The following is a 15,494-nucleotide window of genomic DNA, read 5'->3' as shown; positions in this document are numbered from 1 at the left end:
GAGGCAGCTGAGTTCCAGAGAGTGACAGGATTTGTTCAGTCAAGGTCACAAGTTATGAGCCAAGTTTTCAATGCACGAAAAAGTGAGATAAATAGAAGATTGCTGATATCTAACTGAGCAGAGCATTCAGTAAAGACTTTCAATAATATAGTGAATAGTTGCTACTTTTCTCAGCTATTAAGGACATATACCAAATGTGGGGCTTCCTTTGTAGCTCAGTTGGTAAAGAATCCACCTGCAGAGCAGGAGACCTGGGTTCAATTCCTGGGTCAGGATGATCCTTGGGGAAGGAAATGGAAGCCCACTCCAGTATTCTTGCCTGGTGAATCCCATGGACAGAGGAGCCTGGCAGGCTACAGTCCATGGGGTCGCAAGAGTCGGACATGACATAGTGACTAAAATACAACACACACCAATTGTGGGGTTTCCCTGGTGGCTAAGTGGTAAAGAATCCACCTGCAATGCAGGAGACATAGGTTTCATCCCTGGGTCAGAAAGATCCCCCAGAGATAGAAATGGCAACCCACTCCAGTGTTCTTATCTGGGAAATCCCGCAGACACAGGAGCCTGACAGCCTACGGTCTTTGGGACTGCATAGAGTCGGACATGACTTAGCCCTGAACAACAACAAAATAAGAACAAATGTGCTGTGCCTTTGCATTTCTATCATTGTTATAGAACAAATTCTGGCCAGATAAGTTTTCTGTGGCTGACCTGAGCTGTGCTTACCTGCTAAGTCTGAGGTGTCAGGTTATTGTTAAAGAAGTTTCTCTTTAGGCCTAGAAATATTATTCCAAGGCTGCTCAGTCTCCTACTGTTGCTCCTTGGACTCTTTGTGAAGCTTTGGGCAGCTGTTATAATAAAAGTAAGGGATAACACATTGTACTTCCAAATCACCATGCTGTTTGTCAAGCTCCAGTACTACTCCTCAGGCTGATTTCCTGGAATGGGAGGCAAAGGGCCGGAATTGCAAAGCCATCATAAACGTTTCTCTTTTAGATATAGTTTACCACCTGGGGAAGAACAGCATCTCTGCTTAGTTTATAGGAAGGACCTAGAATTCTTCTGCCCAGCTGACTGACTATTCAGTTCAAACCACCAGATGAAATGCCTTGGAGTTAAAATGTGTCAAGAGGAATTTCATAGAATGGAATCACTAGAACATGACTGAGCAGTTGCTGAGTGCTTTTTGGAGGTTAAATCCTGTCTAGAGGCTAGTACAGTACCCTGAGAGAACTTTTAATGATATATGAAATGGTTACCAAGGTTCTAAACATGTCTATTTTCTTATAACATCTTTTAAAATTACCACTGTGTTTGAGTGGCTCAGACAGTAAAGAATCTGCCTGCAATTCAGGAGATCTGGGTTCAGTTCCTGGGTTGGGAAGATTCCCCTGGAGAAGGGAATAGCAACCCACTCCAGTATTCTTGTCTGTAGAATCCCATGGACAGAGGAGCCTAGCAGGATACAGTCCTTGGGGTCACAAAGAGTTGGACACCACTGAGCGACTAACACTTTCTCTTCACATGAATTTCAGTAATGATGTTACAGATTATTTGTTTTGTCCCCCAAAAATGATAAAATCAGAAATTTACAACTTGGGGAAAAATGACAAAGACCAATATGCTTTGGTTTATAATGCTCTATTTTTTATTTTTAGTGCCTCAGAGTAAATAAGCAGGCAAGAAATGATTGTGTTTTTTTCCCCCTTTCAGCGGTTTACCTCTGCAAAAGAACAATGCAAAACAAAGCAAGGCTGGAGCTGGCCGACTATGAAGCTGTAAGTACCAAGGACTTCCTGGCAAAGAAAGGTATAAGATGAGCAAGAATAAGGCCTATGGTCATTTCTGGGCACTCTGAACTTTCTACATTCATGAATCTTAGAGATCAGATTTCCAGGGAGGGACAGCATAATTACTATATCCCTTACTTGCTTACTTCCTCTCATCATTCACAATGATGATGAAATTCTAAATACACAAATTCAGGGAAGAAGTAGGAAGTATATATTATTCGCTAAAATTGACTTTAATGTAAAAGTTTTATGTATGTTGTCATTTGTTTTTAGTCGCTAAGTCGTGTCTCTTTGTGACTCCATGAATGTAGCCCTCCAGGGTTCTCTGTCCATGGGATTTATGCCAGGCAAGAATACTGGAGTGGGTTGCCATTTCCTTCTTCAGGGGGATTTTCCTGACCCAGAGATCGAACCTGTATCTCCTGCACTAGCAGGCAGATTCTTTGCCACTGAGCTACCAGGAAGCCCAAAAGCTTTATGTGTATACACACACACACACACACACACACACACACACACATATATACTGTATATAATGAAGATATCCGAACTTAGAATATTAAAGAGTGTTTACACTGGGAAAATGGTTTTTGCAAAATCTTTAGGTTGGTCACCATCAGCAGATTAAATTGACCTCATGTAATCTGTTCAGATGATTGCTATCTTCTGATTTACTAAACTTCTGATTTTTAAAGCACTATCTGTAAATGGGTAGTAGGGGGCCAAAGGTTTACATTTTTCTCAAAAACCAGATAAACTTATTGAATTAGTAGTAGAAATGTACTGATTTCTTATTCAGTAAAATGGGCAAAGAAAAATCCAATGGATTACTCTTGAGCACTTTTTAATGTAAGTTTAGTATTTGGGGGTTTTAGTTATATTCACTAATATTGATGTTTGTAATAGGCTTTCCTATGTCCTCTGTGACTGTTAATTTGAGGATTAGCTGCATTTAGTGAGCATGACTTATCATTCCAAGTACACTTACTCCAAGAAATTTTTATGTTTTCTTGGTAAGTACATATGGTATACAACCGGGCAGAAACAGATAGCTTTTGGGCTTCCCTGTGGCTCTGCTGGTAAAGAATCCGCCTGCAATGTGGGAGACCTGGGTTTGATCCCTGGATTGAGAAGAGTCCCTGGAGAAGGGAAAGGCTGCCCACACCAATATTCTGGTCTGGAGAATTCCATGGACTATATAGTCCATGGGGTCACAGAGTTGGACACGACTGAGCGATTTCCACTTTCACTTTTCACATATGGTAGATAAACTAGAAGGGGGCATAGTAAGGCTGAGCTCCAGAATGTCTTCTCCATGGTATATTTTACAGGAGAGCTTGGCCAGGCTACAGAGAGCATTTGCCCGGAAGTGGGAGTTCATTTTTATGCAAGCAGAAGCACAAGCAAAGTGAGTCCTTGTGAGTCTTTTGGAAGATTTGTTCAAGTTATGGCCTTTTATCCACAGAGGCACCATGATTAACACTGCTTACTCTTCATTGTTGTGATGTTAACAGAGTGGACAAGAAGAGAGACAAGATTGAAAGGAAGATCCTTGATAGTCAAGAGAGAGCCTTCTGGGATGTACACAGACCTGTGGTGAGCAAGCACATGCACCAACATTGTCTGAATTCATAATTTCAGCCTTTGGAAAGTAAAGGAAGAATGTAGTAATTCCATTTCTGCCCCCCCCCAAAGTCATGGTGAATTTAGGAGAAGAGTGCCACTTTTATATAAAGTGACTAGAATATTCAACAGTATAATATTTAATTTACAAGACTGCATTTTTCTAACATGACATTACTTGCATACTCACTTTTTGCTTCTGAGGTGCTTGATACTTTCATACACTTGAAGGAAAAAAGTCTGCAACAAAGTAGTTTTGCATGGCTTCCAATCTACATTTTTTTTCTGAATTTATAGTAAAAGTATGAGTTAAAATGTTATTCCTCCACCAAGTTTTCTTTTTTAAAATCTGCTAATAGCCTGCCTTGAATGTCAGCTTTAATGGAAACATTTTAGGTGGCTCTGCTTCAGCTTAGCTCATTCTTCTAATGATGTAACTGGTCATTGACTCTATATACAATAACTTAGCTGGTTTTCTTATATAGTAATATTATAGTAATAGTAATGTTAAACCATATGAGCCAGAGTAACAAATAACAAACAACCTTGATTAATACCAGAAGACTTTGTGTAAGGAATTAAACAATGGTTATGAGCTTATATCTTTAAACAGAGACCTAGAGAATGATATTTATATAGTATTATTAAATAACAGGATCACAGCAAGAAATGAATCGAGATTCTTTGAGACTATCTTAAAATTTTCCTCTCAACTACCTATGGGAATGGGCCAAAACAGGTCTGTTTTCCAAAGGTTTGTATACACATGTCTATATATATATGATTAAAATTAAAATTTTATATATATTTAAATTCTAGATATTAATTCAACTGTCAGATTTCATATGGAATTTTTTTGAATTCACAAAAAATTAGAATTGAGACTTAACTGTCTTTCCTACTCAAAATTCAGCTTGAGTTTTATTTCTCATGGTGTGAAAAAGATTGTTGAGGTCACATGCATAAGTATTAGAAGGATATGAAGTAGGATTTTTGCTTGTTTTAAGCCATCTATAGAAACTGATTAATAAGTTATGTCCTCATGTTCATCCACTTTATGCTCCTGAACATCTGATGGCCCATCTCTAGCCTAGTTTAAATCTGATGACTCTTGGCAACTCAAGAGGACTTGTTCCATGTCAGATCTCCTTCTATCCCCACATCTATTCCACAGCAAAAACTCATGTTCTCAGATCATGTAAACTGATCCCACCTTAACACACTTGCCTGTTCAGTTACCCAGGAATTACTCAGCCAGTCCTGTGCCTTCTATGTGCCCTGTAACCATTGTGAGTAGGCTCCAGTCCTGTTTCTCCACAGAGCAAGGCACGTATGAATGTTCTCCGGGGGGCCCTGCTGTACCCCTCACTAGGTGTTCAGTTAGAAAGTCCTCCCAAAGAGCACCTGGAGGCAGAAACCACCCTGAAGCTGTTAGTTCCATTTCCCTTATTCAATTTGTGGATACCTCTGCGGGGCTTTATATCTCTTAAAATGAACATGTTATGCAATTCTTGGTTACTGTTTATTTTCTAGAGGGAAAGAAAAATAGAGCTTTGGGTTATCTGCACGTTTCTGAGAATGTAATGCACCTAAACCAACCCTACCTTCAGTTAGTTATTTTTTATATTACAACTTTGTATCCCATTAGAAGAAATGTTTTTGAAGTGGTCCCAGGTGCATGTGAAGTGATGACACTTGTCTGGAGGCCGTATCAGTCACACAGGTCCGGCCTTGTGTCTGGATTTTAGAACTCTGAGTGCTTACTGAGGATTAATTGACAGAGATGATGCTGGCAGGATTGTTAAGCAAGACATTCCTAAAAGAGCTTTTAATGGCTATTTCCCCAGCAAAATACACAAGCTATACTTCTATTCATTGGCTGTAGTGTTAAATAAACAATAAGAAGAAGAACTTTCTAAGATAACTATACCTCCAAAAATGTCCTTATTTTTATTTTGGTTTTGAAAAAGTCTTATTACAAAATTGTGACTACACTACTGCATGTTTTTAAAGTATAGAAATTAATATTCTCATTGGAATAAAAGACTCTCTATTCATATTTCACAGATTTATAACACAATTTAATTAAAAGTTTTAAGCTATATAATTATATTTTTCCTATATTGCTTTAGATTTATGAATATATTAATATCTTTGTTTTCAAAGACAAAAATGGAGTTATCCTAGCAGTGCTATTTGTTGATTTGTTTCATTTTATTTCCTCTTGCATAATCCTACTCTTAAACCTTCAGTTCAGTACAGTTCAGTTGCTCAGTCGTGTCCGACTCTTTGCGACCCCATGAATCGCAGCACACCAGTCCTCCCTGTCCATCACCAACTCCCAGAGTTCACTCAGACTCACGTCCATCGAGTCAGTGATGCCATCCAGCCATCTCATCCTCTGTCGTCCCCTTCTCCTCCTGCCCCCAATCCCTCCTAGCATTAGAGTCTTTTCCAATGAATCATCTCTTTGCATGAGGTGGCCAAAGTACTGGAGTTTCAGCTTTAGCATCATTCCTTCCAAAGAAATCCCAGGGCTGATCTCCTTCAGAATGGACTGGCTGGATCTCCTTGTAGTCCAAGGGACTCTCAAGAGTCTTCTCCAACACCACAGTCCAAAAGCATCAATTCTTTGGCACTCAGCCTTCTTCACAATCCAACTCTCACATCCATACATGACCACAGGAAAAACTATTAGCAGAGAACAATTAATCCTGATAAAACTTTTACTAGTTTAAGTCAAGGTGATATACTATATTGCATTTTGTTTGGTTTGCTTTGATTTGATCTGGTTTGATGCTGTCATTTATTTAATTAAAATAGGTTGGAAACAATTAGCCAGAATTATAGTCAGGAAGGGGAAATCTCAAAAAGAAGCTCAGAATCTTTAAAGTATACTTAAATTTAATGTAGAATATTGTAAAATATTATGAGTTTATACTTAGAGATGTAGAAAATATATGTATTGTGATTTTTTTTAGTGAAATCACTTAACAGTATACTCATTTATTGCATTTAATACCTTTTTGAAATAAATTTAGTTTCCCTAAGTACATCCATGTTTACTGCCGAAAAAAAAAAAAAATAAAGTCATAACACTGAGAAGGACTCTTCAGTTATTAAGGACTCCAGACAGAATTGTCAAACACTAACTACAGTATGTCCCTACATCTGAACCTTCAAGTTGCAGACTTGATAATGTGCGCCCTCCTGTCCGAACACATAAGTTGGTTCACTTGTCTGGCGTACTTGTCATGTACATACATCCTCTACAAGTGGTTGTGTTTTTGTGTGCTGTACTGTACAGTAATGTATAGAATTCAGTAGTACAGTATATTTATTTCAAGCTATTAGTCAATCTACAAGAGGAGAACTTCATTGAACTCCTTGCTGTGCAGCACAGGGAGCTTACTAATGAAAACCTGATGGAATTGGAGCCCAGAGAAAGGACAAAGAGGGACAAGAGAAAGAAGAAGTAACTAATGAACAAGAGATTTACAGCACAGGAAATGGCAAAGGGATTTTCTTTATTTGAGAAGGCACGGTTCGCTTTTGAGGCACAGGACCCAAACACAGAATGGTATATGAAGGTTGTAGCAGCCGTTCAGAATGAAATCTAGAGCTACCATGTCATCTACGATGAGAGAAAACGGGCTACTACTCAGACGTCCCTGGAGCATTTTCTCAAGAAGATAGACTTGAATCCAACAAGGAGCCAGAATGTTTGCCATCAAATTTAGGCATGAATGAAATTTCAGCTTGCCCTCCATCTCTTATTGCTGTCTCCTCCAGTCAGTAACTCTTCTTACCTGTTCACTTGATGCCAGCCCCTATTGCCAGTTGTACTGTGCTACTGTATCTTTCAAGATACTGTATTATAAGATTAAAAATGTTTTGTTTATTTTTTATTTGTTTTTATGTATCATTTGTGTGAAAAGTATTGTAAACCTGTTACAGCACAGTACTAGATAGCCTGTGGTGTTAGTTGGGTACACAGGCTAACAATGTTAGACTTAATGAAAAAAATTAGACTTCCCAAGGTGTTCTTGGAATGGAACTCATTTATATGTAGGGGACTTACTGTATTCAAGATAATGGTAGGGGAAATAGACCAAATTGTAACAAATGGCAAAGATAATTTGAGATATGGGTTGACTTGTGTATTTAGTGTTTTGATACTTTTATAAAGCCTCTTCAAGGGCTAATGGAGTCTTATTGTTGTTGTTCAGTTGCTAAGTCATGTCCAGCTCTTTGCGACCCCATGGGACTGCAGCACAGAAGGCTCCTCTGTCCTCCACTGTCTCCCAGAGTTTGTTCAAATTCATGTCCATTGAGTTGGCAATGATCTAACCATCTTAGTCTATATTAACTGAGTTTGAGCAGCTAGTTGGGTGCCAACTCACTCATTCGTGTCCGACTCTTTGGGACCCCCTGGACTGTAGCCCACCAGGCTCCTCCATCCATGAGATTCTCCAGGCAAGAATACTGGAGTGGGTTGCCATTTCCTTCTCCACTGAGCAATTAGTTAAATTGCAGTAAAAATTCTGTTTGTCACAGTGCTAAAGAGTTTCATTAACACTAACTTCCTAGTACTTGTTTTAATATCTTCAGATTATAATTTCTTGAAGATCAGAGAGTTTGTCTGAAATTGTCTATACATTTCCTGTAAATCTTTTTTTTTTTTCTTTGAATAAATTAGTGTGGAGAGTCTGGTGAAGCATGTATGTGTATGCACAAAGCCCATTAAAATTTGGGGTTTAAAAGTGTCTGAAGAAGAGGTTATAAATTTGCATAAGAAGTTTGAGAAGTTCAGTAAGATTCAAAGTTTTTATAACCTACTGAATTAGATCTAAGTGATTCTAAGGAGATAGAACCATCATGGAGAGAAAAAAGTAGTCTAGTGAACTGGCCTTTCAAAGTAGAATGGTCCTGATATCTGGAACCAAACTTGTTCCTCATGGCCCCATGGTGGTGCCCCTTATACCCTTAGCACTGACTTAGGTTTTTTGTTTGTTAGTTACATTTTTTTCAGCTTCATGGAGGTGTACTTGACAAACTAAATTGTAAGATACTTAAAGTGTACAATATGATGATTTTATGTATGTATTCTTTGTGAAAGGACTCCTGCCATCAAGTTAGTTAACCCTGACTTTGAAAGTTGAGCTAAAGAGATGGAGTGTAGGGAACCTGAGCACGTTCATATGTACAAGGTAGAGTCAGCCGTATAGCGTGAATCATCTCTCCTCTCACCTTGGAAATCCATAGTGAACTGTGGGAGCTCTAGGGTTATACTTTAAGACAGTACTGTGGGTGAACATTATTTATACCGCAAACTATAAAGCACAAGACCACAATTATAAATATTCTTGCAAATACACTATGACAGGCATCACCTTGGCACATTTTTGTGGAGGAGGGTGGAGGAACCTGGTATCAGGTTAAGATACAGATATTTTTTAAAAAATTTATTGAGGTATACCATACATAGAAATGCATACCAAATCCGTAATGAAATAGCACCTCACACCAGTTAGAATGGCAGTTCTAAAAAGATAAGAAATAATAAGTGTTGGTGAGGATATGAAGCAAAATTCTGTGCATTGTCTTCGTGGGAATGTAAATTGGTGCAACCACTATGGAAACAGTAAGGAGGTTTCTCAAAATGTTACAAATAAAACTGCAGTATGATCCAGCAGTTCCACTTCTGGGTATTTATCCAAAGTAAATGAAAACATGCACTTAAAAAAGCACCCTCATGTTCAATGCAACATTATTTACAGTAGATGCAACCTAAGTGTTCATTGATGGGTGAGTGAATAAAGAAAATGTGGACCCAGGCATACCTCAGGGATAGTGTAGGTTTAGTTCTAGAGCACCACGATAAACAAGTCATACAGAATGTTTGCTTCACCAGTGTATATAAAAGTCATGTTTACATGATATGGTGAGCTATTAAGTGTGCAATAGCATTATGTCTAAAAACTAACGTCCATGCTTTCATTTAAAAATACTTTCTTGCTCAAAAATGCTAACCATCATCTGAACCTTCAGCAAGTCATAGTTGTAATGTCAAAGATCACAGATCACTATAACAAATATAATAATAATGAAAAAGTTTGAAATATTGTGAGAATTACTAAACTGTGGCTCAGGGACACAGAATGCACAAGTACTGCGGGAATAATGGTGCTGATAGACTTGCCTGACGCAAGGCTGTCACAAACCCCTTCAGTTTGTACAATGATGCAGTATCTGTAGCTCCCCAGCTGGCACAGTGGTAAAGAATCTGCCTGCCAATGCAGGAGATGCAAGAGAAGTATGTGGGTTCAATCCCTGGGTCAGGAAGATCCCTTGGAGGAGGAAATGGCAACCCCCTCCAGTATTCTATTCTTGCCTGGAAAATCCCATGGACACAGGAGCCTGGGGGGCTATGGTCCATGGGGTTGCATAAAGAGTGGGACATGACTGAGTGCTGACACGCAGGTGACATCTGTTAAGAACAATAAAAAGTGTGATAAAATGAGGTGTCCCTTATGTATGTACACGTGTGTTTGTGTACACATACGTACATACACAAACACATTTGTAATTCAGTCATAAAAATAATAAAATCTTGCCATCTGTGACAGCATGGGCATGGGAAATAAAGTTAGAGAATGACCAATACAATAGCATTTCACTTATGGGTAGAATCCAAAAAATATACTCTTAGATACAGATTGGTGGCTGCTAGAGGTTGGGGGTTGGGATGCTGGGAGAAATGGTGTGAAGGGGGTAAACAGGTACAGAGTTCCAGTTTTAAAAGAAGTAAATCCTGGAGATATGATGTACAGCACCTTGACTTTAGTCACTAATACCAAAGTGTATATTGAAAAGTTGCTGAGACAGTAAATTTTAAAAATACTCATAATGAGGAAAGAAGTTTAAACTGTGTGGTGATGAATGTTAAGTAGACTTATTATCTGGTTTTTCAATATATACATATATTGCAATATTGTTTTGTAATATATACATATATTAAATCATTATATTGTATACCTAAAGTAAATATAATCTTATATGTCAATTATATCTCAATAATAATTTTCTAAAGGATGGCCTACATATAGAAAATTGCACAAAGCTTAAGTGCACAATGAATTTTCATGAATTGAACAGAACCAGTTTACCAGCCTTGACTGACAATGCAACGACAAACCTAGACAGCATATTAAAAAGCAGAAACATGATTTTGCCTACAAAAGTCCATTTAGTCAAAATTATGGTTTTTCTAGTAGTCATATACAAATGTGAAAGCTGGACAATAAAAAAGGCCTAGCGCCAAAGAACTGGTGCCTTCAAACTATGGTGCTGGAGAAGACTCTTGAGAATCTCTTGGACTGCAAGATCACACCAGTCAATCCTAAAGGTAATCAACCCTGAATATTCATTGGAAGGACTGATGCTGAAGCTGAAGCTCCAATATTTTGGCCACCTGATGAGAAGAGCTGACTCACTGAAAAAGACCCTGATGCTGGAAACTATTGAAAGCAGGAGAAGGGGACAACAGAGGGTGAAGTGGTTGGACGGCATCACCGACTCAATGGGCATGAGTTTGAGCAAGCTCCGGGGGATGGTGAAGGACAGGGAAGCCTGGCCTGTTGCAGTCCATGGGATCACAAAGAGTCAGACACAACTGAGTGACTGAACACCAAGAAAAGCACCAGGATCCCAGAGCCCTGCCAGGGACCATTCCAGTCACTGCTGCCTAGGTCAGTGGTAACTTCTCATACCATAGATAAGTTTGCTTATTTTTGTCTTTATATAAATGGAATTATTAATATCACTTTTCATATTCAACATCTTCTTTTGAGAGTCTTTCATATTATTGCATATAGTTATAATTTGTTTATCCACATTACTGTATTAGTATTTTGCTATATGACAGTAGAGGGTTTCATTATATATTGACACTAAATTAACTTCCATAGTGTTAACACTCCATTATGTTATCCATAATTTTGATTTTCAATTTATTATTTTCACTAACTTGTTATATTCATGATTCAACTTAAGTTACTCCAGACTTTTGTTTATCACACAAAACCATCATCTCAGTCTCTTTAATTTAGATTCAAAAGCAATGCAGACCTCAAAATAAAATAGAAAAATAAGGTGAATGATATTATATTATATGTTATCACATATAATAAAGGAGTAATCTTATTTATATATAGAACTCATACATCAGTGAGAAAATATAGAAGAAGTAAAAAATGTAATGGGAAACATTGATATTTTTACCTATTAAATTTTCAAACCATTTTTAAAAAGTAATATGACCATATATTTGCGTACAATCTTATACTCTTAGGTCCAAAGGTCCATTTTAATTCTTTGGTTGTTGCCAGAGGCATAAGTAAATAGATAGGTAGGTGGATGGAAAGATAGGTATGTAGTTAGATAGATAGACAAGACAGAGGGACAGGCAGATATGTAGAGAGAAGACTGAAAAGATATACACATGAATATCAACAATAGTTTATTTATGAATGCTGAAATTCTGTTCATTTTATCTTTTTATGCCAATCTGTTTTAAAATTAAAATTTAATGTGTTTACATATACAGTAAGAAAAATCAATAATAGTTTTTAAAAATGAATCAAGACTTCCAGTCCAGCATTGAAAGATCTTGGAAATTATCACTTTCAATCTCACAATAAGTAAAAGAGCTGAATAAACTGAAAATCAACAATTTTTCTTACATCTCAGAATGAAGTCACTAGGGAAAAGTAAGTAAGTCCCCAAAACTGGAGAGACAGGTGAATATAGGAAATCACAACTTACTAGAAGCCCAAGAGCATAAAATTCCAAGGAAGCAATACTGGGGTAAGAAACTTAACCTGTAATGGACAAATTGCTGGAGGTTCAGAGAAGACTAAATTGAAAGTTAAGACTCCAGGGGAACCCAGTCTTGAGGCGACACCACACACTTGTGAGTTTTGCCTCCAGGAATTCTACTAGATTCTCACAGTGAAATTCGAAGAGAAATCCCTTTGTACATCTCTCAGGAGAAGGGGAAAAGAAACTATTTTCAAATACTCTCAGAACATTCTCATCTTCTTAGCAAGATCTGCCTTTAAGAGAAACTGATCAGAGTTGTACAGGAACCTCACCAACACACAAAAAAGGAAATACCAGACTCTAATCCTGGTCTCACCCAAGTGAGGGGGGAAAAAAAAATTGGAGAGAAATTTGTAAAGGTTACAGCCACAGGGCACAGGCTCACGAAAAGTCTGGCACCTAATCCTACAACTATAGAATGCTTCCACGCCCTCTGCGCCAGCGACAACATTAAGAGAGTCTAAACAACAACAGGGAACTGCAAAGGTAAAAACTGCACATCTCAAGCCTTATTTAGGAAGCCTTAAGGACGGACTCTATTTGGGGGCTCTAAAATCACTGCAGATGGTGACTGCAGCCATGAAATTAAAAGACACTTACTCCTTCGAAGGAAGGTTATGACCAACTTGGACACCATATTAAAAAGCAGAGAAATTACTTTGCTGACAAAGGTCCATCTAGTCAAAGCTATGGTTTTTCCAGTGGTCATGTATGGATGTAAGAGTTGGACTGTGAAGAAAGCTGAGCGCTGAAGAATTGATGCTTTTGAACTGTGGTGTTGGAGAAGACTCTTGAGAGTCCCTTGGACTACAGGGAGATCCAACCAGTCCATCCTAAAGGAGATCAGTCCTGGGTTTTCATTGGAAGGACTGATGATGAAGCTGAAACTCCAATATTTTGGCCACCTGATGCGAAGAGCTGATTCATTGAAAAAGACCCTGATGCTGGGAAAGATTGAAGGCAGGAGGAGAAGGGGACGACAGAGGATGAGATGGTTGGATGGCTCAATGGACATGGGTTTGAGTAAACTCTGGGAATTGGTGATGGACAGGGAGGCCTGGCATGCTGTGGTCCATGGGGTCGCAAAGAGTTAGACACAACTGAGCGACTGAACTGAACTGAGAGAGAGGTTTCCCTGGTGGCTTAGTGGATAAGAATCCATCTGCCAGTGCAGGAGACATGTGTTTGATCCCTGATCAGGAAGATCCCACATGCCGATCCCATGTGCCACAGCTATTAAGCCTGTACACTAGAGCCCGGGAACTGCAAGTACCGAAGCTCAGGAACCCTAGAGAAGCCACTGTAATGAGAGGCCTGTGCACCTCAACAAAGAGTAGCCCCCTGCCCCTTGCCACTTGCCGGGCTAGAGAAAGCCCTTGCAGCAATCGAGACCCAGCAAAACCAAAGATAAAGAAAGAAAGAAAGAATGCTTGTGTTTTAAAAAGCCTAAGGGAAGCCTGAAAACAACTGCGGAGACAAAAACAAGGAAAGCAGAGGAAAGTTTATCTCTGATATAACAAAAGAAAGCAGTAAATACAGCTTAACCTCTAGCTAGATATGCATAAAGCCACACAATAAACACCAGTTTACCTCAGGGCCTTTACCCAATACATGATATCTGGCTTTCAACAAAAAATTCACATAGAGTAAAAGGAAAAGAAAAAAAAAGCAGCTCGAACAGACACATTAAGCATCAGAATCAGACTCAAATATGGCGGAGATGTTGAAATTATCAAACTAAGGATTTGAAACAAATATGAAAAATGTGCTAAGGTTTCTCATGGAGGAAATGAACAACATAAAGGAATAAAGAATAGAGGTATAAACATAAATATAGAAACTCTAAGAATCAGAAGAAAATGTTAGAATGAAAAATGCCTTAACATTAAATGAAGAATGTACTTGATATGCTCGTAAATAAACTGGACATGGCCAAGCAAATGATCAGTGAGCTTGAAAAAATGTCAATAGAAATTTCCAAAGCCCAACTGCAAAGAGAAAAAGGATGAAAAAGACAAGAGCTGTGAAATAATTATTAAAGGTGTCACATACATATGATAGGAATACCAGAAAGACAAACAAGAGAGCAAGAAGAGAAAAAATATTTGAAGCAGTGATGACCCATCATTTCTGAAAATTAATAGCTAACTGAGAGCCAGGAAGCTTAGAGAACACTAACCAGACTAAATATCAAAATATCCAAACCTAGACATAACACATTTAAATTTCAGAGAGTGGAAACAAAGTGAAAATTTTCAAAGAAGCCAGAGGAAAAAGAAACACTTTACATAGGGAGGAAAAAGATTAACAATTGCATCAGACTTTGAGAAATCATGCAAGCAGGAGAGCAGAATGAAATATTTTGTGTTGAAAGAAAAAGAAAAAAACTTTAGAATTCTATCTAGCAAAATTATCCTTTATAAGTGCAGGAGAAATGAACACTTTCTCAGATAAACAAAAATTGAGGGACTCTGTCATCAGGAGACTTGCAAGAAATGTGGAAAATCTTCAGAAAGAAGGAAATACCATAGGTCAGAAACTCAGGTCTTTTTTTTTTTTTTTTAATTATTGTTCAAATGATAATAGCAGTGTTAAAGGATACAGAAAGGAGAAGGCATTGGGAATAACCTATTAAAAGGTAATTGAATGGAGAAGTATAGTGTGATTTGAAAGAGGAGTCTGATTAGATATAAATACGTATTGCAAACCAAAAGGCAACCGCTGAGGAAAGTTTAAAATGAAATAGAATTAATATGTTAAGAAAGGCAAACAAAGGAATAGCAAAAATTCTCAACTGAAAACATAGAAGGTAGAAAAACAGAAAAAATAAAGAAAAGGAAAAGAATCAGAGCAATGGCAATGAATAGAAAACTGTGAAAAAGATATGGCAGATATTAATCCAGCTATATTATTATCTCTTTAAACAGTGGTGGCCTAAATACACCAGTTAAAAAGGAGAGACTATGAGAGTGAATGAAAACCTAAAACCTAATTATATACTAAGAAACTCAAGTATAAAGACAGAGGTACAGATGAAAAGTAAAGTAAAGCTATGGAGAAAGTAAAGGGTAAAGAAAGTAAAGTAAAGCTAACACTAGTCAAAAGATAGGTGGAGTTGTTCAGTTGTTCAGCCGTGTCTGACTCTTTGTGACACAATGGACTGCAGCATGCCAATCTTCCCTGTCTTTCAGC

At 38.0% G+C, this 15,494-nt stretch overlaps 1 protein-coding gene across 2 annotated transcripts in view; it reads left to right on the top strand.

Moving 5' to 3' along the window:
• The window catches only part of RGS7 (regulator of G protein signaling 7), a 484,813-nt gene that overhangs the window by 412,902 nt on the left and 56,417 nt on the right, over positions 1–15,494 (top strand). For both annotated transcript variants that reach the window (XM_040263568.1, XM_040263569.1), the window contains exons 7-9: positions 1,717–1,781; positions 3,128–3,204; positions 3,311–3,392. In XM_040263568.1, coding sequence (XP_040119502.1) covers positions 1,717–1,781; positions 3,128–3,204; positions 3,311–3,392 — 224 coding nt within the window. The remainder of the gene's footprint in view (positions 1–1,716; positions 1,782–3,127; positions 3,205–3,310; positions 3,393–15,494) is intronic.

Source organism: Oryx dammah, unplaced genomic scaffold (assembly GCF_014754425.2).
Source record: "Oryx dammah isolate SB20612 unplaced genomic scaffold, SCBI_Odam_1.1 HiC_scaffold_21, whole genome shotgun sequence".
Classification (NCBI taxonomy): domain Eukaryota; kingdom Metazoa; phylum Chordata; class Mammalia; order Artiodactyla; family Bovidae; genus Oryx; species Oryx dammah.
Note: the sequence above shows the minus strand (reverse complement) of the source record. Positions and strands in the feature narration are given on the sequence as shown.